The sequence below is a fragment of the Ruditapes philippinarum genome, unplaced genomic scaffold, assembly GCF_026571515.1.
Source record: "Ruditapes philippinarum isolate M1 unplaced genomic scaffold, ASM2657151v2 ctg15668_1_1_1_1, whole genome shotgun sequence".
Classification (NCBI taxonomy): Eukaryota; Metazoa; Mollusca; class Bivalvia; order Venerida; family Veneridae; genus Ruditapes; species Ruditapes philippinarum.
Window position 1 is genome coordinate 1 of NW_026853501.1, and position 26,977 is coordinate 26,977.

General features: G+C 32.0%; 1 protein-coding gene across 1 annotated transcript; it reads right to left on the bottom strand.

The window, feature by feature from the left end:
- Positions 1-10,282: 10,282 nt before the first annotated feature.
- LOC132737070 (uncharacterized) lies at positions 10,283-26,573 on the bottom strand. The gene is made up of 4 exons (XM_060724310.1): positions 26,404-26,573; positions 18,343-18,375; positions 13,687-13,826; positions 10,283-12,280 (listed from the first exon to the last, which is right to left on the bottom strand). The coding sequence occupies exons 1-4, from the start codon at positions 26,531-26,533 to the stop codon at positions 12,101-12,103; spliced, it is 483 nt and encodes a 160-aa protein (XP_060580293.1). The 5' UTR covers positions 26,534-26,573; the 3' UTR covers positions 10,283-12,100.
- Positions 26,574-26,977: the final 404 nt, after the last annotated feature.

A 26,977-nucleotide genomic window follows, 5' to 3' on the forward strand; every position in this document is an offset into this window, starting at 1 on the left:
GCGGCAGTTATGAACGTCACGGAGTATGATTTTAAACAAAAATCAAGAATTTTTCAGAGAATTATTATCCTTTACAAAATTGCAGATATGAAATTAAAGAATGAAAATATTTTCATATTGTAAATGTCTGTGATGAGCTGATGAGTCAGCTTAGAAAAAAATCAAAATTACCTAGGATTTTGACCTGTATTACCGTGGCAGTATGAACTTCCACGGAGTAGTGATTTAAACAAAAATCAAGAATTTTTCAGAGAATTATTAATCTTTACAAATGCAGATACTGAAATTAAAGAATGAATATAATATTTCATATTGTAAATGTCTGTGCAATGAGTGATGAGTCAGCTTAGAAAAAATTCAAGGTACTATTTTTTGACCTGATTACCGCCGGGCAAGTAAAGATTTGACAGACAGTTATTCACATTGGGGTCTGCATAGCCTCCCAAAAATGAGAAAATGAAATATTTTTGCATTTCATAATAAACTCATAAAAAATAATCAAATTGCATAATTATGTACAAATGCATGAAAAAAAAGAAAAAAAGATTGGGTGTCGTCTCAAAAATGGAATTGAAAAATTTTCTAATCTATTTGTTAATATCCACGTCAGTTAAAGTGTACTAGTGTCCCACAGCAAAACGTACATATCAATACTTAATCCACCACATATCAATACTTAATCCACATTTCATACATACCACCCATTATATATATATTTATTTTCAGAATAATATACATCATTTGTTTTAATCTTAGGTAAATCTCAGTTTGAGAAGGTAAGAGAGATTATAAATGAGATAAATTGACAAAATTTAGGCCAATTATAAACATATTAATTCTAAATGTATAAAGACTTTATAAATGCTTAAAATCATTACCTTTAACTAAAACAGCCATAAGTTAAGATAAAAAATAACTAATTAGTATAATTTGCCGCCCCCCCCCCTTAAAAAAGAAAAAAAAAAAAAAAAAAAAACTGACTGAATTTTGTTTAATTAGCATTTCAATGTTTCATATTTTATTATGTACCAGATTATAATAAAATAGAATCATATTAAATATCAATTAATTTTGTTCTCAACATTAAAGTTATATTTATTTATAATTAAGTTTTAAAGTACAAAATCAGTAAAATTAGTGACTTTGAAAAATTATTGTTCTAATATTTTACGCCATATTTTACAAAATCCAATATTCACAACTTCAAATTTATTATAAAAAACTATTATACAGATATTTATCTATCTTTTTGTAAAAGTCAAATTGCTATCCATTGAAGTGCACTTTGTTTAACCTTTAGTGTGAACTCAACTGTAACTATTGTTTACATACTTAACATCTTACTTTTTAATGTTAATGCATTTGATTTGATTTGCAGGTTTTCGCTCTGTTAGTTAATAATACGCAAACTAAATATCGCCAAGCTTTTCGCTGTTCGCTTCACTATAAAATAGCGATATATATATATCCACAGGAGTTTGTTTTTTTTTGCAAGAAAGATAGGTTCTTGTTACATAATACACTTTTTCAAGAAAATCCGCGAGTTTAAGGAATTTTCATGTTTGTTGTTCTCTTTGTAGGGGAAGAGTTCTCATTTTCTTTTCGCAAGAGCTTAGGTCAATGAAAGCCTGAAAACATTGCTATAACGGAACCACATTGATCGATTTTTTTTCTCTCAAAATATAAACCACATAGTGTTTAACAAAGTTTCCGCCCATATGTGGGCTTTGCTGGCCGAGTTTTTAACACCATATGAAGCATTTTGTTGCTAAATAAAATCTTTAAATTATGGATTATATAACAGGCCTTTTGATTGGTACCTTGTTGTTAGATTAAAGGTTACATATTCATGCTTTGACAGGGTTCCATAATACTTGAACTACTACGCATTTTCTTATCAAATAGTCGTTTTTGGCGCATGAATATCTGGTTAACAGTTTTTGTCAGACACGTTTGAAGATTGACGCTTTTTGACCCGTTTTCAAAAGTTGCGCTAGAAATCAATATAAACCTTTCTGGTCAATATCCAGGCATTTAAGCCTGAAAAATTGCCTAGTTTTTTCCCAACGCATGCCCTTTTTTCAAAAATATTGTAAGATAAATCATTTAAACAATCTTTCTTGACCAATTTTCAGGTATATTTGAACCTCTCGGGTGTAACCTAGCGATTTTCCATATTAGGGCTCTGTGAGACTATGACCTAATTTTTTTTTAAGGCCATAACTTGAGCGGAAATCATTAAAACATAACTTCTGACTAATTTCCATCATGACATTTAGACAAAAAGAATAGCCACTAGTGTTCACAAGGTTTTTCCATATTTGAGTTGAGTGTGACTGACCCTGAGAATGAATTATTTCAAACTTGAGCTAAAAATTTTCCGACAAATTTCCAGGAACATTTGAAGTGAACAGAAGCCAGTTACTGTTAAAAAGACTTTTCTATTTGCTAGTCCTGCGTCAAGTTTTTACATCAAAGATGACCCTGTTCGAACTGGTACCGAGGCAATAACCTAACAATGTTTGGTGGACAATTAAGGCAAAAAATGTCACCACTGATATTACCAAAATGTGGACGACCAGCAGACCACACACCAAAACACTTAACGATCCTTAAAGCTCACACTGGCAAACACAAAAAGAAAGACAATGTAAAATTTGAGTATTTTTATTGTTTAATTTTATACAATATATTTAATTTTTTAAACAGTAGCAAAATATAAATGAAATATTACTATTGTAAAAATACTAGAAATTGTAAATCAAAAGGCTTTTTATATTACTAATTGTCCTTATTTTTTTTTTAAAATAAGCACCTTTAAATGTAAAATAAGAATCAAGGACTTTACTGCTAGTCTATGAAAAATGGGAAAGCACTGCATGTAAATAAAATATGTCACAAAAGAGTCATTTGGGACCTTTACATTTTATTTATATTTTGTTTAGAATCACGAGAGCAGCGCTACCGGTATTCTTGAATATTTTCAGTTTGACAAGTACAAACAAGAGCCACTGCAAAGATGGGGGCCTACTCAGCTTTTTCTCATTTTGGTTGCCTTAGTTTTTTTTCTTATTATTTATATAAAAAAAACACTGAAGAAAGAAAACTTTAGTGAAGCGTTTTTTAAAAACCATCAAATTTTCTTGTACAAAAATATAAATAAATTTGCAATACTAAAACCTTGACAGTCAATGTCATTTACAGATAAAGGTTAATACTTTCATTGTTTATCATGTCCGCTTTATAGTGTTGTCCTGTCTCAGTATGAATAAATTTCTCCATTATATTTATTAAAGTTAAATTAAAATATTAAAACCTTGACCATACGGCGCAAGGTCATTTTAAGGTAAAGTCTCACCCTTTTTTTAATTCAGTCAGAGACATAGATAACAGAGATAAGCAACTTCCTAGCCTGTTAAAATATCACGCGGCTTTTGCTAAAATTCAAACTTGTAGCAAGTAAAACTTATTACAGATATCAAAATCAGTAAAACAAAATACATTTTCTGAAAGCTTAAGCATTTGTTCTATGTCTGCAGGTAACAATATTTACAGTTCCCATTAAATAAATGATACATTAATTTTTAAAGAAAACAACTTATAAATTTTTTGTTATCAAAACTATTTGTATGATGAAAAAAAATAGCCGAGTGGGTATGTTCTGCTATATTTTTCTAAGGTAAAGGTATGGAAAGTTTACTAATTATTTAACATGCAGCAATAGATAAAAAGATTTACTTTCAAATGGTGGTATAATATTAAAAAGATCAAAAGTACATCCATTAAGTTTTATTTGCTACAAAATGCCTAATTTTTCACTTTTTCATAGGCATGAGTGATATTTCAATGGAATATACAGGACCTGCTTATCTCTGTTATCAACATCTTTAGAGATATTCAGTTTTTTCATTTACTGTTAAAGTTTAATTAAAAATTTATAAAATCACGAGAATGACTAAAATTAAGGCAAAATTCAATAGTCTGACCATGACAGTCAAGATCATTTTAAGGTCAAGATCTTGATTTGAACAGCGCCGTAATATAACGAAATCAGGTTTTCCAACAACCAAGTTTTGATGTGACAGGAATCAATAGATCAAAGTGCACTGAAGTTATTGAGTAGAAGCTCAAAATTTTTTGTAAGCAAATGCCCTTGGCCTTGTTCCAAGATATCTAAGTGGCAATTCCAAGCTGCCAGACAGCAAGTTTGGTGTTAAAAGATCAAAGCAATCTAATGTAATTACCTGAAAACTGAATTTCCTTTTTTAGCAACAGTGAGATTGTTCACAGACACCTTTGGTAGCAATCCAAGTTGCGTCTTAATATAAGCAAAACCACAATACTAAATTTGGTGTCAATAGTCTAAGCAAACTCAAGTTATTAGCGGGGACTGAATTTTCTATTTTTAGCAACATTGACATTGACCTTGATTACAGACATTTAGTAGCAATCCCAAGTTGTGTCCAAGATAAAAATAACCCAACACCAAATTTGCTGTCAATAGGTCACAAAAACTAAATCAAGTTATTGAGCAGAAACTGAATCTCTATTTCTAGCAATTAAGCGACCTTGATCTTAAACATAGTCACCTTGGGTAGTTATCCCAGTGAGTCTTGATATAAGCTACCCATACACCAAGTTTGGTGTCAATAGGCCAAAGCAAAACAAGTAATTGAGCTGAAACTGAATTTCTATTTTTAGTTAACAGTGACCTTGATCAAAGACACCTGGGTAGCATTCCCAAGCTGCCTCTTAATAAATACGCTACCAACACCAAGCTTTGGTGTAAATAGCCAAAGCAAACTCAAATTATTGTAGCTGAAACTAAATTTTCTATTTTTTGTAACAGTGACTTGATCAACAGACACCTGGGTAGTAATCCTAATCTGCACCTCTTGATATAAAATACCCATAGGCCAAGTTTGGTGTCAATAAGTTAAAGCAGACTCAAATTATTGAGTGGAAACTGAATTTCTATTTTTAGTTAAAGTGACCTTTGACCAAGACACCTGGATATTCAATCCTAAGCTGCCATGTTTGAATATAAGCTACTTACACACAACTTTTGGTGTCAAGTTTTTATGTTCTAAGGCTATTTGGGACCTCAATTCAAAATCATTATTTATTTCGGGTAATATAATGATGATGTATAACATGTCATTTGGTCCCATATTAAATAATAATTTTTCATAAACTACTAGTTTTACAGAATTCAAATAAATTTTTTCATATTAAAATGTCAGTTCAGTTAAGTTATGTCACATAAAGATTTTGTCCGAAGTAATGTTATGCTCCCAAATATGAATCAAATCCGTTTATTGACAAATTGGCGCAAAATGTATGTAAATTCAGTTTTATTCAAACAATAAGTTCAATTTAAATGAAAATACTTAAATATTAAAACAATATATATTACATGGATGGTAATTTTTTAGCAAATATGATTATAAGACCTTTACTGTCAAGGTTTGTTAAAATAGAAATAATACAACTAGATTAAATCCTTACATGTACGATATTTGTTAAAAGCATTGACAATTATTCCTGTCTAGTTCGACTACTTTGCCTTGGTAAATTGTGAGTCGATTTGCCAATTCTTACACATAATGTCAGATGCCAGAGGAGTTTGTCCTTTACTTATTAAAAAGAGAAAAGAATCCTGCTAACTTATTGGTCAATAAAAGTGAACTGCTACTTGTATGCAGAATTATGACATTAAGGAGGTTTGCACTAATGTAGAATTCAATATTGAAACATCTTGTTGAAAACTTTACCTCTACCAATAGTGATGAAGTGCAAGGAGTTGGATAGGATCAATACACTTGTCTTTAAAACAAGAACTGTCGGAGGACAGTATTGGCTCGACTTTTGAAAAAGTTGTCACAAGGGTGTTTTATTTAGTATAACAATGCTAATTACCTATGAATACACAAAATTGACCGAAAAGGTACAAAGGCTTGTTATTAAGATGTTTTATCAAGTAAATCACTGCTTTATTATTATGAATGCATAAAATTGTCCCAAAAAATGCACAAACCTTTCAGTAGTTATGGAGTTAACAGCTTACAAGCAAAACTTTACCATAAATTTCTAGCTTACAAGCAAAACTTTACCATGAATTTCTACGTTGAAAAAGGGCAGAAAAATCAGCCTATATACAAGGTAGAATTATGGATCTTGGTCAGTGACCTACAATTATGACCCTAAATGCATATGTGAAGTTTTAAATAAATATCTTTAATAGTTATGAGATATGTAAAACTTGCATGTAATCATTAACCAAGAGACTAAGTAGAAAAGGGGAGATGAATCAGCCTAAATGCAAGATAGAGTTATGGAACTTGGTCAGTGACATACAATTATGACCCTCCAATTATAACCCTCTGTACATGTGTAAAGTTTCAAGTAAATATCTTTGAAGACCTTTAACCTGTAACCAAATTTCTAAGTTTCAAAGGGGCAAATAATTCTGCAAATATTGCAGGCAGAGTTATGCAATTTTGCAAACTGATGTACATTGTTACTATAAATAAGTATTGTAAATTTCAATTAAATATCTCAAGCAATAATTGAGATATTTGACTTTAGAAAAAAAATTTAACCAAAATTTCTAAGTTAAAAAGGGGCTTAATTCTGTAAATATTGTAGGTAGAGTTATCCAACTTGTCAATCTGATGTACCTTGTTACTATAAATAAGTATTGTAAGTCAGTTTCAATTGAATATCACAAGCAATAATTGAGATATTTGACTTTACAAAAAAACTTAAACCAACGCAGACGCCGACGCGGACGCCGGGGCGACTATAATAGCTCTCATATTCTTCGAATAGTCGAGCTAAAAAGTCACAGTAAATTTAATATTTCAATATTACATAAAACTTTATCATTCTGATAGCTGGTAAATTGAAAAGCCCATGTTTTTTTAAATAAGGCTACATATTAGATCTGTAGAAAACAGGTATCTTTCTTTCACTCGTTGGATACTGTTTTCTGCATTCATGTTTTAGTAAAACTATTGCAGAAATATTTTTAACTCATAATTATAAACATGTAAATGAAAAATGTTAATACATTATTCTCAACATTACTATATATATATATAAAATATTTAACATCTTAAATATAACAATTCAACATTCTATATATATCAAGTGTATCAAAAATAAAATCTGATTATAAAAACATGTAAGAAAAATATATAAAGGAAGCACAAATCATTGTTTTAATGGCATTCAGGTACATATTTACATTTACAAAAAAAAATATCTCAGTACATTATGAATTTACACTTATATTACTTTTATATTAAAGTACAAACAAAGGAGGGAACAATAAAACTAAATGTAATGTTGGGAGGAATTTTTTATCTTTGCAAGGCACGATGTCCTTTGGGAGAAAACATGTACACATTTGAATGATAAATTATAATTAAACAATAATTACAAGGGCTATCCAAATAAATGGAAGGCTATTCTAATTATTCAGGTAAAATTGAAACTTGCTTTTGTTTCTTGTTGGAATGTGTGAAATATTTGAAATTTGTAAACATCTCATAATATTTGTCCCATACAGCTGTGGCATTTTAATTCCACTTTCTAGAAATTTATATAAAACTGTAACACTTTATATGATTTTCACAAAATAAACATCAACCATTAAAAAGAGTTTTCTCACTAATAAATACACATGCATGACACTTTTAAAATTATCACAAATTCAATTTTCCAGAAACATTTAAACAATTTCTGTCAATATAGCAAACATAGTTTTCATTTGGAAAAGATAGTAATATTCCTCATAAAACCACATATTCAACCTCAAAAAGTAAACTTTCAGGATTATGCATGGGTACAACATTTAAAACCATATCTGACTATTGACATTATATTTAGAATTTAGAGTTTAATGAAAATATACAGAATAGGTAAAGGTTTGGCAAGCAATTAAATAAATTCCTTTGCAATCTGTTATATGGAATATTTCATACCATTTGCATCTAGACAAATATTGTTTTGTACAACTATCTATCATTTAAGTATGTTCCTAAATAAAATGTAATATCCCATTTAAATATAAGTATCAATTCTTTCATCAAATGACATGATTATTGTCAAACAATGGCATTGTGTATTTCATAACATTTTTCTCTATATATGTTTGATATGTAAAATCAATGGTAACAATTGTGTTAGATTTCAAAGTTCTCTGGGAATATAAAGGCAACAGTATTTTATATTTTCTTCACATGACTTTTTTTTACAAAATAAGTTAATAAATTTCAACACTCATCAAAATCAAGTACACTACAACTTTTACACAATTTGACCAAAAAAAAACAACAACAAATAAATAGATAAGAAAGTAAAAAAAAATTAAGTATACAGCATTAAACCAGAATGAAACTTATAAAAGGAATGTTTTTATGTTTCAGGCAGCATGATTTGTAAAAGGCATTTTTAATCAATTATTGATTTTATTCATATTTTAGCAAATACAAATAACCTAATAAATTTCAACACTCATCAAAATCAATTACACTACAACTTTTACACAATTTGACAAAAAAAAACAACAACAAATAAATAGATAAGAAAGTAAAAAAAAAAGTTTAAGCATACAGCATTAAACCAGAATGAAACTTATAAAAGGAATGTATTTATGTTTCAGGTAGCAATATTTGTAAAAGGCATTTTTAATCAATTATTGATTTTATTCATATTTTAGCAAATACAAATAACCAATCATATTTAAACCAAAAACAAAACAAATATTTCAACAAAAGCAATGGTCACAATAATACCAAAAAGCATTAAAAGCAAATAACACTTCAATTAATGAAATTTTATGTAAGCATCTTCACTAAATCTGATTTCATAAATAATTTGGAATGAAAAGAATGCAAAACTTTGTAAAAGAATTGCAGTGACTTGTATATCAATATCTTAGACAAGTAAAATAAACAACAGGGCTGTCAGCATGCTACACTATAATGAGTACTTATCCAGAAGAAATGATGATGGTCACTAACAAGTTTACAAAAGAAATAAGTAAAACTTTACAAAAATTCCTAGTAAAAAAGGGGCATTATTTTGTCACTATTATATGAATACATAAAATTGTCCCAGAAAGATACAAAGGCTTGTTATTAAGATGTTTTATCTAGTAAATCACTGTTTGTTTATCATGAATGCAAAAAATTGATACTAATAGCTCAACCTGAACCTTTGGCTATGGTGAGCTAAAAAGTTGTTTAGGAAGCTACCCAAAAGGTAACGCCACCACCAAGGCATGGTTAATACAGCCCACAAATTGTCAAGTCATCTAGGTAAAAGCAATGGATAAAATATTAAAATCAAATATAAAGCAAAAAATTTAGCTCTTAATCCTATCTAATTCTTTCACAGTATAAAGCAAAGGCAAAATAAATTTACATGATAATTTTCTTTCAGTAACTGAAGCATGGTATACAAACTTATTTCCAACTAATGCATAATTTACAGAATATCCCAGATCATATTTATTTTCATATGCAAACAAGTTAAAGCTACATTAACTAAATTTCATAAACAAGAGGGCCATGATGGCCCTGAGGTCGCTCACCTGTATATAGGCCCCCCCCCCACCCCCGGGCCAATTTTTACCCAAGGGCTTTTATTTGTTTATTTGAACAGACTTGGTAGACACCCATAAGAAGATGTTTCATGCTAAACATCTAAGTTCTAGCTCATTGGGTTTTTTAAAAGAAGATTTTTAAAGTTTTTACTATACACATATAGTTAAAAACAATGACACCCCTGGGGCAGGGCCAGTTTTGACCCCAGGCTTTTATTTGAACAAACTTTGTAGATATTTACTTAAAGATGTTTCATGCTTAATATCTAAACTCTAGCTATTTGGGTTTTTTCAAAGAAGATTTTTAAGTTTTTGCTATACACATATAAGGAAAATCAATGACCCCCCCCCCCCGGGCGGGGCCAGTTTTGACCCCATGGCTTTTATTTGAACATACTTGGTAGACACCCATTAGAACATGTTTCATGCTAAATATCTTAGCTCTAGCTCTTTGAGTTCTTTAAAAGAAGATTTTTTAAGTTTTTACTATATGCATATAGGGAAAATCAATGACCCCCTGGGGCGGGGCCAATTTTGACCACAGGGCTTTTATTTGAACAAACTTGGTAGACACTCATTAGAACATGTTTCATGCTAAATATCTTAGCTCTAGCTCTTACGGTTCTTTAAAAGAAAATTTTTTAAGTGTTTACTTTATGCATATAGGGAACATCTATGACCCCCTGGGGCGGGGTCAATTTTGACCACAGGGCTTTTATTTGAACAAACTTGGTAGACACTCACTAAAGATGTTTCATGCTTAATATCTTAGCTCTAGCTCTTTGGGTTCTTTAAAAGAAGATTTTTTAAGTTTTTACTATATGCATATAGGAAAAATCAATGACCCCCTGGGGCGGGGCCAATTTTGACCCCAGGGCTTTTATTTGAACAAACTTGGTAGACATTCACTAGAAGATGTTTCATGCTTAATATCTAAGCTCTAGCTCTTACGGTTCTTTAAAAGAAGATTTTTTAAGTGTTTACTATATGCATATAGGGAAAATCAATGACCCCCCGGGGCGGGGCCAATTTTGACCCCAGGGCTTTTATTTGAACAAACTTGGTAGACACTCACTAGAAGATGTTTCATGCCAAATATCTTAGCTCTAGCTCTTTGGGTTGTTTAAAAGAAGATATTTAAAGTTTTTACTATATGCATATAGGGAAAATCAATGACTCCCTGGGGCGGGGCCAATTTTGACCCCAGGGCTTTTATTTGAACAAACTTGGTAGACACTCACTAGAAGATGTTTCATGCCAAATATCTAAGCTCTAGCTCTTAGTGTTGTTTAAAAGAAGATATTTAAATATTTTTCTTTCAGTTGCCATGGCAACCAGAGTTCTGCATGGAATTAAATTCTTTGAACAATTATTAAAGGTGACCACCAAAGGAACATTCCTGTGAAGTTTGGATGAAATTGGCTCAGTGGTTTATGAGGAGATGTCATTTAAAGCAAAAGTTTACGGACGGACGACGGACGGACGACGGACGGACGGACGGACGGACGCCGGACGAAAATCGATCACAAAAGCTCACCCTTTCACTTTGTGACAGGTGAGCTAAAAAGAAATAGATACATTTCATTAATTAAATGTGTTTCATTTCAACTCATGTTCTTATGTTGGTGTCCAGACAACCAAAATGAGTTTAATAGGCCTAGAATTCTGCAACCACATGGCGCAATAAGAAGTAAAATTTCTATTTGCATGAGAAACTCTGCCTTTGGGTCATCTGTAACAAATGGAAAATCAACAAACATTTTGAAGCAGTTCGAATTCAACAGTATATTTCCCATTATATTACAGATGTTTTCATACAAATTCAATCTTTTTATGAGATGATTACTTTTTTGTGAACGACAGGGCTAATGCACTATGAAACCAAAACGGTAAAAGTTTGTTTGCACAAGAATATCTCATATTTGCTGTGAACCACATGGTAACAACCAATTTTTCCACTGTGACCTAGCGCATACACAACCTAATTATATTAGTTCTCTTTTGCATGTTAAAATTCATATACAAACTTTATTGTTACCGTGGTGTTTCCTTTAAAAATCATAACTTATGAACAATATTTAATGAAATTTACAAAAATACTGTTAAAAATGTTAAATAAACTATAAAATGCTTAGTTTTTCAGGTGATGAAAAATATATTTACATATTTATTTAATGTAGCTTAAAGCAATTGTTATGAATATAGAAATGACAACACTTCAGTTTAATTGTAGCTAAATTACTAACAGACTTCAGTATGGTCAGCTTAATCTTCCAAGCATTGTGAGTTGTTATCGTAGTAAAATCAGATCAAGTCAAATAGAAGCTCAAGGTCTAAATACTCCTGTAATAACTCATTTCTATTCACATTATTGATTGCATCAATCTCCACAGATCTCAAAAGTTTGCAAATATCATTATGAAAGCAACTTCCCCCAATACTATCAACTTCCGCCTATACTATCAAGCAATCAGATTTGTTGTTAATCTATTTATTTGTTGTTGTTTCTTCATCACTGTCTGGCAGAGGATCGGCCCTTTTAGTGAAATCTACCTCAACATACTCTGTCATATCATCTAGTCCATGGATAACTAATTTTTTCTGGCCTTTAGGCTGATCGTTGAAGGTAAGATCTGCATAAATAAGTCCATCTTTGTTCACATTTTTCTGTAAAAAAAAGTATTAATTCATGATCTGCATGATTTATATATGAACTTTAAAGTAAACAATGCTTTTATGTACACAACTATCAATCTTATGTGTTATTTTTAGTTTATGGCACAATATCATTCTTGCAACAAACATCATAAACCAAGAGGGCCATTAAATGGCCCTAGATTGATCATCTAAAATACAATGTGAAGAAAGGTCAAAATTTTTCCATGTATGTTAGAGTGTCATTTTTGGACAAGTGCATAATTATCAAATATTATAGTCTGCAACCCAAAAAATTTAATTTCTGGGCATTGTCGTTTCACAAGAAGACTTAAATGTGTTTTTCTACAGAAGTTTTTATTATAAACAAACAAGGGGACCCCAGGGCCAACTCTGACTTCGGGAGCATGATCAATATATATATATATATAATATATATATATATATATATATATATATATATCCCTAAGGCAATGTGAAGCTCTGGGCATTACAGCTTCAAACAAGAAAACAATGTGTGCAATCACTATTCCCATATTTAAATAGTCAATTTAATCTAAGTGACATATGGGGCAGGGCCAATTATAAACAAAATATAAAGTCCACATGCAAATGTTACATGCCAAATATATATGCTCTTGGCACCGATATTGCAAAAGTAAAGGATTGAAAGACATTTTTACTTCGTAAGTTGTCAAAATTAACCAAGTTTGCCCCGGGCTTTTAAACCAATGGGCAGGATTTATAAAACTGTTGTAGAGGTTCACCAGGCCAAGCTTTTGGTATCGTAGTTAAGACTGAAATGTGTTGCTTTTAATAAAGTAAATAACCTGTACAGGCCAATTTTGACATCTTGAATGTGATTAATGTAACTTTTGTACATAACCACATGGAGATGGCCAACATAAATGAAATGACCCTGATTGAAGGCCATGATTTATATAACCTATAAAGAGGATCACAAGGTGATGCTACATCCCAAATATCTAAGCCCGTGACATTGTAGTTGAATGAAAATGAAATTAATTTTTTTTTTACACATTTCATTTGAAAGTCTATTTTAGCCCCAGCAACCTAACTGTGCATAGGACTAGAATCATATATGAATTGATGAAGAAAGACACTAAAGCACCATTCCTGTGAAATTTGGTAAAAATTCACAATTTTGTATAAGAGAAGATATAGTTTAAAGACATTTTAGATAATGACGCTCTGCCATTAATGGAAATCACTTGATCAGAAAAGCTCACCTTTGAACAACAAGTGATAAGGTGACCTAAAACTTGTAAATAACAATCTGCATTCTTGCTGGCCATAGGAAAAGATTTTTTTATTTATCATTTAGCAGAAAACGTTCTTTAACTTTGCTCTGCTGTGTATATAAAATTCTTTGAAACATATATGTATTAATGACAAACCTTTGGTTGTTTTGTTTCTTCAGCTAGGGGATTTTCATATGGATTTTCGTCATATGCTTTACCCATTCCTTTCTTTACTTTTTTCATGCTGATATTATCATTCAAAGCAGCAGCTGGTGCATTTTCATAAATGTCTCCTTCTGAAGTTTAAACAAAACTGAAAATGAAAACTGTTAATAAATGAATGCTTCCTTAAGAAAAAATTCACCTTTAGAGGACAAAGAAGTCTATTTGTTCTGTTTTGAAACTTTCAAAATAGAATTAAGATAGCTAGCATCATAATGTTGACATGACTGACGTAATGAGAAACAATTATGTGAAAAATTTTGAAAAACAAGGGGACCATTGGCCCAAAGCACTCACCTGAAGACAGACTGTTATTTGTGCAAGGGACACTTTTGATACCAGAGGACAACTTTGAACACATTTGGTAGAAGATTCATAGATGATATAATAAACCAAATATCAAAGCTCTAAGCCTTGTACCTTCAGATAAGTGGATTTTTTTAAGTTTTTACTATTATCAAGTACAAAATGAAAATTAATGTCTCCCCCTGGGCCGGGCCAATTTTGACCCCTGGGATATAATTTGCACAATCTTGGTAAAGGTTCACAAGAAGTCAACCTGTGACTCCCCTCCGGGGCAGGGCCAATTTTGATACTATGGGCAAACTTTGAAGAACTTTATTAAAGGATTTATAGATGAAATTGTATACCAAATATCAAAGCTCTAAGCCTTGTTCCTTTAGAAAAGGAGATTTTTTAATTTGCATTTATTCCACTCCTTTTCTGGCCCTGTGACTTTCTCATGCAACAGACCGGGACCATTTTAACAACTTTGAAAGGTGACCAACCAAGCATCATTCCTACAAAGTTTGGTTACTGTGCAGTCAATGGTTTCAGAGGAGATATTAAAAGTAATTGTTGACAACACACAACAACGGACGTTGGGGGATCACTATAGCTGAACAGGAGCACGTTGTGCACAAGTAAACTAACAAGAGCTTCGCTCAAACAGGGCAATATACTCCTGAGAAGGTGCTGTTGACAACTAGAACTCCGCGAGTCCGATGTGTCGCCTTGTGAACAATATAGTTTAGGAGAAATGGCCAGGACAAAAATGAAATTTGAAAATCAACAAAGGGCAATAACTCAAAAAATAAGAAATGCAGAGCAGCAGTGTCTGTGCAATGCACTTCTTATCAATAAGATCTATCATCCTATTAAGTTTAAAGTCTAAAGCTTTTATAATTTATGAGAAATGGCCTGGACAAAAATAAAGTATGAAAATTAACATACGGCAATAACTCAAAAAATAAGAAATGCAGAGTACAAGATCTTAGGCACTGCACTTCTTCTTAATGAGATTTATCATCCTATGAAGTTTCATGTCCATAGCTTTTATATTTTAGGAGAAATGGCCTGGACAAAAATAAAGTATGAAAATTAACAAGGGGCAATAACACAAAAAATTAGAAATGCAGAGTACCAGTTCTTGTGCACTGCACTTCTTCTTAATGAGATCTATCATCCTATGAAGTAACAAGTCCATAGCTTTGATACTTTAGGAGAAATGGCCCGGACCAAAATAAAGTATGAAAAGTAACAAAGGGCAATAACTCAAAAAATTAGAAATGCAAAGTACCAGTTCTTGTGCACTGCACTTCTTCTAAATGAGATCTATCATCCTATAAAGTTTCAAGTCCATAAATTTATTTTTTAGGAGAAATGGCCCGGACAAAAATAAAGTATGAAAATTAACAAAGGGCAATAACTCAAAAAATAAGAAGTGCACAGTACCGGTTCTTGTGCACTGCACTTCGGGTCTTTATAAGAAGCATGTATACCAAGTTTGAAGTCAATCCGACTTGTAATGACTGACTTATGCTCCGGACAAGCTTAAGGAGACGCCGAGGCTGACACCGCCGACAAAAGTAACCCCTATATGTCGCCTTTTTCAAGGCGACACAAAAATATGACTCAAAGAAAAATAATTATATTGTTGTTAATGGCTAAGATCATGATTTTTCAATCAAATATAAATAAAAAACAAGATTGCATTTGTGAAAAATGCTATGTCACTGCATTAATACAACACTTCGAAGGACTCCATTGAGGTTTTAAAGTCTAAAAATATAACATTTAATTTCTTACATAAATGAGCTGGGGCACTTTATAGAAATATACTAGTTAAGAAATATACTTTGAAATAAATTGAAAATTGTATTTTGATGCTTTTTTTTAGCCCAATTCAAGTAAAAAGCGTTTAAATGCTTTTCATTTTGGCTCATTTTTTACAATTTTAAGAATTATTCTGGCAAAACGAAGTGCCTGAATGATCTAAAATTTTGCACAAAGATTAGTGGTCTAAACCTACATCAAATGGTACATTTATCTGAAAAAAAAATAATTTCAGTCCCATCATGTCAAAAAACCTCAGTGGAGTCCCTTTAAAAAAGTTGTGTAGGAACAGAAGATTTTTTTTTGTTTCTATACAATTGAACTTTGCTTTAATGTAGTTGAGTCTAGTGATTTTGTGGTCATGGTCATATTTTTTAATGGCCTACATCAAAGGACAAGACAGTAAGTCACTTTGTTTAGGTCAGCTGATATCAAAGTTCAATTTACATCCTAATCTGTGCACATGGTTCACATTTTATAGCTGTACATCATAGGACAAGAAATTAGGTGACATGTCAAAATCTAGGTCAGCTGACATTGAAATTCAATTTTACATCTCAAACTGTGCTCATGGTCCACATTTCATAATGGTACATCAAAGGACAAGAGAGTAGGTCACTGTCCCTTTGCGCAAGGAAAAATTTTGACCCAAGGGTTGAATTCAAACAATCTTGATACATTTTATGTAGCTTTCTCCTCTTCATAATCTATTTTTACAATATGTACAACAAGAGCTGTCCGTAAGACAGCGCGCTCGACTTTTTTATTGCTTGCCAATAAAAAAAGTTTTTGCAGTAAAAGGCAATACAAGAATCTCTGTATTTTTAAAGTGAACTAGTTGTTTGATACCCTTGAATATTACAGCAATGTTTATATGACATAATTTATGGTAAAGTGAACAAGTGGATAGGAATGAATTTTTTTAGATTTTTTAAGTTTTTTAGTGCTTGCCTATAATACAAAACATTGACAGTTAAGGGCCATAATTCAAATAAAATCTTTGACAGAATTACCTTCTCCTGGACATGTTTGGGAATCATGATTGTAAACAAGTATTTCAACTTTCAAATTAATATCTCAAACAGTTCAGTCAAAAAGTGGACTGGTACTAAAAACTTAACCAAGATTCTAAGTCGATAAAAGGCCTTAATTTTTAAAACAAATCCTTGACAGAGTTACCTTCTCTTGCGTACAGATGGGGGTAATGATGTGAAATAGCATTAAAAGTTTCAAAGCAATATCTCAAAGGGTTAAGGCAATAAGTGGATTTTACCCATATTCAATGTATTTTCTAAGTCAAAAAGGGGCATAATTCTGTCAAAAAACCTTGACAGAGTTATGTCCTCTTGTCTGTTGATGAAGGTCGTGATGGTAAACAAGTATGGTCAGTTTCAAAGCAATACCTCCAATGGTTTTGAAATAAAGTGAGGTGGTACAAAAAACTTAACCAAGCTCAATACACACTTTCTAAGTCAAAAAAGGGCCATAATTCTGTCAAAAACCTTGACAGAGTTATGTACTCTTGTCTGTAGATGGAGGTTATGATGGTGAACAAGTATGGTAAGTTTCAAAGCCATACTTGTAATACTTCTGAAATAAAGTGGGGTGGTACGAAAAACTTAACCAAGGTGTGACGCCAACGCCGACGCCGGGGCGAGTAGGATAGCTCCCCTTTTCATAGAAAAGTCGAGCTAAAAATAAAATTAATGGGCGGGGCAAATTTTGACCCCCAAGGCTATAATTTGAACGATCTTGGTAGTGGTCCACTACACAATGTTTCATGCAATATATATTATAATATCTAATCTCTAGCCTATGTCAATTAAGAGAAGATGATTTTATAAGTTTTTTTACTATATACATGTACTTATAAGGAAAACCTATGACCCCCTGGGGGGAGCAATTTTGACATTAGATGCAAATGTGAACAACTTTGGTAGAGAACCTATAGATGATATCATATTCCAAATATCAAAGCTCTTATAAGCCTTGTAACTTGAGACAAAAGGATTTTTAAGTTTATACTATACATACATAGTAAAAATTAATGACCCCTGGGGTGGGGCCAATTTTGACCTGGGGGCTATAATTTGAACAATCTTAGTAGAGGTCTACCAGACAATGCCTTGTGCAAAATATCTAGGCTATAGGCCTTGTGGGTCTTTACAAGAAGATCTTTTAAATTATTCGTATATAATAATTCCTTTTGATTGCCATGGCAACCAAATTTCTGCTTGGAATCAAATTATTTGTATAACTTTGGAAGCCCTCCACCCAAGGAACAATCCTTAGACCAAGTTTTGTTGAAATTTAACAAGTGGTTTTTCACAAGAGTTCACTATTTAATCTATATAAAGCATGTGCGCACGCACGCATGCACGCTTGCACGCACGCACCCACACAGGAATTGCTATATGCCACTGCATCGCAAATGCTGCGGTGGCATAAAAATGAAAAGAAATTGCTAAAACTCACCTATTTCAATTTTGCCCTTTTTGTTCTTCTTGTCTACAAAATACATTTTAAACAATTAATTGTCAACAAAAAGCTATAAAACTAGAATCTACATATATGTTTTGTAGGGTATGATGCTAATATTCAAACATTCTCTTAGCTGTGAAGCTGCCAATAAGGACCCCTTACATTTCCCTATTCTATTAATATAATTGCCTTGCTAGTTGCTAATGAATGATATAAATAATTATAACAATTATATTTGTCATATGGGAATAATTCAGCAAATTGTTGTGTATTTTTTGTAATCTCCTAAACTAGATATTCAACAAGAGAGCCATGTTAGGCTTTATTGCTCAACTGTCTATGTAGGTTATAAATGGCCAGTGACACGAAATAACTTTAACCATAAATGACAAGTAGGCATTAGTTAAACTATAGTTCAACAAATATCAAAGTAAAGAAATGTGCTTCATAGCTTCAGCTCTCAATAAAAATCTGTTCATATCTGTAGCTGCAAAAACAATAAAGTAGGTAAATAGGCAAATATCTTGATCAAATGATATTTACAGTTTTTACGAAATTCATGTAAGCAAAACATATGAACCTGAACATGGCCAATTTTGACACAAGAGGCATAATTTGAACAACTTGGACAACGGTCCACTAGACAATGTAACCATGCCGAATATCTAGCTCTAGCCTTGGTCATTTGAGAGAACAAGATTTTTATGCCTCAGCCATATAATGGCTGGGGCATATAGTGTTACCCTGTTCCGTCCTTCTGTTATCATCAGTTTCCGCTCATGATCTTAGTAACGGTTGCACACATTCATCTCAAATTTGACATATAGATATATCATGAGAAAATACAGGTCAAGTTTGAATTTGGTCATGGTTCGATGATTTTTGACAGTTATGCCCTTTGATGAATTTTTTAGTTTCCGTTCATTTTCGACCCAATGGTATTACACATTCAACTCAAATTTGACATATGGATACATCAAAGATATGCGCAGGTTAAGTTTTTGAATTTAGTAATGGGTTCGATGATTTGTGCAGAGTTATGCCCCCTTTCACTTTGAAAAAATAATATGAATTTTCAGTTTCCGTTATTTTTCTCTCCACGGGTATTCCAATCAAATTCAAATTTGACATATGGATAAACGTCAAGAATGGCAGTTCCAAGTTCAATTTTTGGTCTGGTTTCGATGATTTTGGCGTTATGCCCTTCTTTGATATTACGATTTCGGTTTCTTTTAATTATCAGTTTAAATTATACCCAGATTTGACTATGGATACGTAAGAAGATGGCGGGGTCAAGTTCGAATTTTTGTCAGGTTGATTTTTCAGGCGGTTTGCCCCTTTCACTTTGAAATAATATGATTTTAGTTTCGTTTCTTTCTCCAAGTGTAACTATTCAACTCAAATTTGAAAAACATTACATAGATGTTAGGAATTAAGCAGATCTTTCAAGTTGGAATTTGGTATGTTCAATGATTTTGGACCAATGTTAGCTCTCTAAATGTTGGAAAAATGTGAATTCTTTAGTTTCACATCATATTTTTGTAGAAATGTTAGGAAGTTATTTGTTGCACAATATGTGCATTTACAAGGTTACCGTGATAGTTTGTACTTGAACTTTGTTTAAATTGGTTTGTGTTTACATTGAATATTAAGGCTTTGAATTAAAATGAAAAATTTAGTTTTGTGCAAACCCAAATTTGGAATTAATATTGTAACAAATTTGGAATGTGTGCATGCGTGGCTCTGTGCATGGTGATCACATTTGCTTGTTTTTTATTTTTTTTAAATTTAATGTCAATGAATGAATGACCTGTGGCAAGAGAGCCAATTTTGGAGCAATGGCTATAACTTCACAAATTTGGTAAATGTTTCGACCAAATAGTTGCATGCAAATAACTAACTACCTCAAGCCTTTGTCTCTTGGAGATGAGATTATGACCACTCTTGGATAAGGAGCACATTTTTTGTAACCTTGAATGTTCGAGCAATTCAAATTTGAAACTGTTTGAAGGACTAATGCAAGATATAATACGGGATTGTCTGGCTTGTCTTTTAGCAATTTTTGGGCTTGGACTTATTATCCACATTACTGGAACAGTTGAACGTTGTGAAAGAGGATCTGTCTGAAAGATCAATGAATCATTGGTTTCGAGCAGAGTTTAATTTGTTTGATGACGCAACCGGCGCTGGACTAAATGGTTTAATAGTAAGATTGATTATATTTGCATCAGGGAAGGTTTAAAAATCAAATCTAGCTTAGTACTGAGAAAAGAAGATTTTTATAAAATATTATTGTTTAATTAAACTTAAACATTAAATCAAGAGACCTCGGAGGGGCAATTTTAAGACTGCAGGAATAGAAATGTCAGTCAATATACACAGCTACACCAAACATTCTGTCTTGGAGAGTTGACAAGTGGAACAAATCTTAGTATTACCAACCCTATCTAAAATTATGTTAAAACCTACTGCAAGATAAAATGTTGTTTTTAATTTTATTATTGAGTCTATTAAATTATATCTGGCCGGGAAATTTTACCAAGCGCTATAAATTAACAACTTGAAAGATTCATATGAATAATATAAGAAGACTATAACCATCAAAATATGTAGCTTGGGCTCTGGAGGAAAGATGTTTTTAAGGTTGATTTATTATATTTTTGATTATGTGATAGATGTGCAATGACAACGAATCTTACAATCGTGATAGAGGCATCATGTCAACATCTAGGCAAGTTTTCAAATGGTCATATGGGTTTTGATAAGGAAAGCAATTCATATTGAAACAAACAGCCCAAAGAGGACGTATATGCAATACATGTGAACAATGTCAACAGTCAACCAATGAGCCAAAGTTCACACGAATAGAGAACCATTCTAGCACACAGACGGTTGAAAGAAAAATGTGCAAATATTTTTGAAATATTAATTAACTAAATTTAAAATACAAATTTCTGTTGGGGGCATTTTATAACTAATCTTGATTTGAAGTAAACTCCAGTATAATTTGATAACTTTCTAGAAAAACTGGTACAGGCCAAACTTTTTTGCCTTTCACAATTGCACTTTACATAGTTTCATATCTAATTTGTTTATTGTGTTTATTGTAAATTGTTTTAATTTATCAAGCCAAGTTACATTGTTACCAGTCGAAAATGCTCTTAGCGGACCCCTGAATTTCAACAGATACTGTCTTAATCCGGCACTGTAGATTTCAGTCCCTCCAAACATATACTTATCCCTATATCATGGTTCTTATAAATATGATCACCATTCCTGTTCATAATGTGACAAACAAACTAATTGTCTGTTTCATGATGCAACACCTTCACACCTTTTCATGTCCGTTAATTCTGATAAATAATAATGTTTTAACACCACATAGGTCCCAATGTAATCCCCCCCCCCTATCAGTACTCTTCAAACACTGACACAAACTCTGCTATTACACCTGTTTAAGTTTATAAGGTATCAGTACGATCCCGTTGTCGAGGGGTTAAATCGATGACTTCTAATCAGTTATCTCGGGCGTGGTTTGATCCGCTGCGGAGGAATGAATTGGTAGTTTGCACAGAGGAGGTAAGTCTAAAGTTACTTTAAGACAACTCTCAAAGAAACGAAATGGTTAGAAAACACCTACCCGCCTATATGACTGAAATATTGTTGGGAAAAGGCGTAAAATGAAACAAACAAACAAAACAAGTGACGAAGCATGCCTATTATGGTACACATGATGCAATCAACGTGTGTTAATAAATTGAGGTGTAATGCACATAATGACCTGATCAAACTGGATAAAGATTTGAGTCAAATTTCAATAAAAAAATTCTAGAGTGCAAACGGCAGCACTTTTTTAAAAATTTACCTTTCTATGACTACATGAAAACTACGGAAAAATGTGGATAGCAGACCTTTCATTTAAGAAAAAAAGACAGAGACTGTAACTTTTTTCTGAAGATCCCTTGGAAAGTCACATGAAAGTCTCAAATTAATAAAGATAGATAAATAAATAGTATTTAAAATAATATCATTCAAAAACCCTTGACTGAGGAATCTTTAGACATAAGACAAGATAAGACAAAAAATTCACATTCAATGCATCAACGTATATTTGAACCTTGGACTTTATGATTTCCACCAAAAGCGGGCCATTGATTGCCGAATGCTACAAAACAACATTTAGTGTTTGGGCCAACTTTTGTAGAGCATATGGTGTCCCCACCAATAGCTCTTTTTTTTTCCCCGTTTGGTCCTACAAAATTCCCAGTTCTTTTGAAATTTCCAATAGAAATTAGAAACAAAATTAAATGATGCTGTGATTAAGGTCTTTTACGCCTTATTAGATATTCCCCGTGCTTTTTGCTATTTCTATTTGAGAACTTGTTTAAAAGTTTGTTTGTTAAATTGAGACCTTTTCCCAAAGTTATCAGCACAAATACGCATATTTTTCCCAAGAAAAAAGGCTTGAGCCTTCCAAAAAATGTGTTTATGCCTGTTATAGATATTTTTTTAATAAACTTGGATAGAAGGACAAGTTCAGGTCAACTTAACTTTGCCTTTGTTTATGGTTTCGACTGATGTTTTTTTCTTTTCTTTTTGTTAAAATGTTGGAAAACAGTTTGTGTATCAACATTATTTGTGTTTAACCATTTGGGGCCACTAAATACTGTTTTCTTTAAAATTTGCCAACTTGTTCTATTATATATCCTATAAAAATTAATAATTTAATAATCTCAGTATTTTTAAGAAACACATGGTATCTGTTTGTCGATGACACACTCCGTCAATATTTATTTTAACGATAACATTAGGGTGTACTAGTCAGATCTCGAACAGAAAGATTAAAATTTCAGACATCATTAATTATCTTACTCCCTAATAAAATGGGGGGAAAGATAGGTCTTAACTTATAGAGGAAAAGGCAAAAGTTGTTGTGATGACATGTATTCAGTGAACATGAAAACAACTTTACATACATTGTATGAAATAGTGCACATTTATTTTCAACAAGTGATAACCAAGTTTGCAAAATGTGATTCTGAAAAGAAATAATTGAAACTGAAACTAAAATAGCACAAAGAAATAAACAAGAGGGCCATGATGGCCCTGAAGTCGCTCACCTGTATATAGGCCACCCGGAGCGGGGCCAGTTTAAACCCCCGGGCATTTATTTGAACAAACTTGGTAGACACCCATTAGAAGATGTTTCATGCTAAATATCTAAGGTCTAGCTCGTTGGGTTTTTTAAAAAAGAAGATTTTTTAAGGTTTTTCTTACACAATATTCAAAAAACAATGACACCCTGGGGCAGGGCCAGTTTTTGACCCCAGGGTTTTTATTTGAACAATCTTTGTAGACACTAACTAGAAGATGTTTTCAATGCTTAATATCTACACTCTAGCTATAATTCGGGTTTTTTCTTAAGTTTTTGCTTATACACCATATAAAGGAAAATCAATGTCCCGGGGGCGGGCCAATTTTGACCCCAGGGCTCTTATTTGAACAAAACTTGGTAGACATCCATTAAACATGTTTCATGCTAAATATCTTAGCTCTAGCTCTTTGGGTTCTTTAAAAGAAGATTTTTAAGTTTTTTACTAAATATGCATAATAGGAAGAAATCAATGACCCCTGGGCGGGGACAATTTTGACCCCAGGGCTCTTATTTGAACAAACTTGGTAGACATCCATTAGAACATGTTTCATGCCAAATATCTAAGCTCTAGCTCTTTGGGTTTTTTAAAAATGGATTTTTAAGTTTTTACTATATGCATATAGGAAAAATCAAAAAGTATAAGAGGTTGCCTTTGCCATGATACCAAGTTCAAACACAGCTACAAGGATTGTACACTGTCTTGAACCTGACTTTTACATATCTATTGATCACGAGTAATGTCCTAATCCATGAATCGTTTCTTCTTTGAAGTTGGTGATTTTACAAAGAAATTAAATTCTTAATGTAACCATGATCTCATTGTGAGTCATTTACTGGCCATGATCAATGCCTATTAGGAAGTAAACTAGCTAAGTTTTATTCCTATTAGACAATCATACACAAAATTTCTTTGTGACCTTGACCTTAAAACCAATAATGGTCATCCTCTGGCCACTCACAATGTCCCTTATAAGCTATTAAGTTATATAAATCACTTCTTTCATGTTATAAATCAGAAATGAATGTTAAAGTAAATGTCAGTCTGTCAGTCCTTGACTTTAACTCTAATCTACTAAAAAAATAGGGGTTTAACTGCCCAATGTCCTTACCAAGTAACATAAATTGCAAAATTGCAGCTTATTATTTCTAAGGTTTTTACATGGACAAGGCTAACATGGCATTTACACAGACAAAGGTAGGCAGACATACACATTATTGCGTACACCAACCAAACCATCACAGTATGCTTATTTCTTGTAAGTGGAGTCATTAATATGGTCTAGAGGCACAATTAAATAATTCATGATAGTCTTCAGCAGTTTTTGTAAAAAAAATATGAATTTCTAGACTATAAAATGTATTTGAGTTAACAAAATGTTGCATATATTGCAAGAACATTTGCCTAGTAGTACCGTTCAGTATCACTGGCAGTTTCCATTTCATCAAGGCAAATAATTTACTTATTTCTGAAACAAAACTACAAATCTATGATGGCAATGGTTTACTATCTTTATCCAAAAGATAAATTTAAACAAGAGCTGTCGGTAGGACAGCACGCTCGACTATTCTAAGTGCTTGATAGTATTATGGATCTTTGTCATTGACCTACAATTATGACCCTAAATGCATATGTGAAGTTTTAAATAAATATCTTTAATAGTTATTGAGATATGTAAAACTTGCATGTAAACATTAACCAAGAGACTAAGTAGAAAAGGGGTTATGAATCAGCCTTAGTGCAAGATAGAGTTATGGAACTTGGTCAGTGACATTCAATTATGACCCTCCAATTATGACCCTTAGTGCATGTGTATGTGTAAAGTTTCAAGTAAATATCTTTGAAGACCTTTAACCAAAATTTCTAAGTTTCAAAGGGACAAATAATTCTGCAAATATTGCAGACAGAGTTATGCAATTTTGCAAACTGATGTATATTGTTACTATAAAAAAGTATTTTAAATTTCAATTTAATATCTCAAGCAATAATTGAGATATTTGACTTTACAAAAAACTTTAACCAAAATTTCTAAGTTCCAAAGGGGCATAATTCTGTCAATATTGTAGGCAGAGTTATCCAACTTGTCAATCTGATGTACCTTGTTACTATAAAAAAGTATTGTAAGTTTCAATTGAATATCTCAAGCAATAATTGAGATATTTGACTTTACAAAATACTTTAACCAAAATTTCTAAGTTAAAAAGGGGCATAATTCTGTCAATATTGTAGGCAGTGTTATCAAACTTGTCAGTCTGATGTACCTTGTTACTATAAATAAGTATTGTAAGTTTCAATTAAATATCTCAAGCAATAATTGAGATATTTGACTTTACAAAAAACTTTAACCAAATTTCTAAGTTAAAAAGGGGCATAATTTTGTCAATATTGTAGGCAGAGATATCCAACTTGCCAATCTAATGTACCTTGTTACTATAAATAAGTATTGTAAGTTTCAATTGAATATCTCAAACAATAATTGAGATATTTGACTTTACAAAAAATTTTAACCAAAATTTCTAAGTTAAAAAGGGGCATAATTCTGTCAATATTGTAGGCAGAGTTATCCAACTTGTCAATCTGATGTACCTTGTTACTATAAATAAGTATTGTAAGTTTCAATTGAATATCTCAAGCAATAATTGAGATATTTGGCTTTACAAAAACTTTAACCAACGCAGACCCCGACGCGGACGCTGACGCCGGGGCGACTGCAATAGCTCTCATATTCTTCGAATAGTCGAGCTAAAAACTAAAATTAAGATCAGCAAAATCTTTTAAGTTTACCTTTTGGTTCCTAGAGTAGTTATCTTTAAAAGAAAACTATAAAGCAATAGTCTAGGGCAAAAGAAAGAATTTGAATAATCAGACAAACTACCATATTTCAATAGAAAAAAAAACAAACCGTTTTTCTCTTTCTTTTTCTTTTTATCCACCTGTGTATAAACATCGTTTCCCTCTGGAACTTTCTTTTTCTTCACAGGCTTTGCATAGACATTATCAGTTGACTGAACTTCATCCGCTGACACATACATTGGGTTTACAGTATTCACTAAAACGAATCAACTGAGTAAGAGTATTGAATTGTTATATTCAGGTAAAAAAATATTAAATATCCACCTTTTACATAGATGTTGGGGTTTAACAATTTCAGTTATAACAAGATTGCATTTGTGAAAAATGCTATGCCAACGCATTAACACAACACTAAATAGTAGTGTAGGAACATATTTTTTTTGTTTCTTTACAATTGAAGATTGTCATAATGCATAGATCCCTGACCTTTCTAATTCTTATTATCAGATTAGTGGTTAAATCTATTGTTATTCAAATAAAAGATCAGAGTAGGAATATATCAATGCACTTGAAGGTCATATTTTGGTGGTGAAGGTCATATTTCACACAGCCTAAATTTCATGACTAAATCAAAAGACAACACAGTAAGACACTTTGTCAAAATCTAGGTCAGCTGATAACAA

Coding starts and splice junctions, on each gene's coding strand:
- LOC132737070 (XM_060724310.1), bottom strand. CDS start 26,533: ATGTATGTGTCAGCGGATGAAGTTCAGTCAACTGATAATGTCTATGCA. Junction 18,376..26,403: donor GAAAAAGAAAGAGAAAAACG/GTTTGTTTTTTT, acceptor TGTATTTTGTAG/ACAAGAAGAACAAAAAGGGC. Junction 12,281..13,686: donor AAGAAACAAAACAACCAAAG/GTTTGTCATTAA, acceptor TTTTTTTTACAG/AAAAATGTGAACAAAGATGG.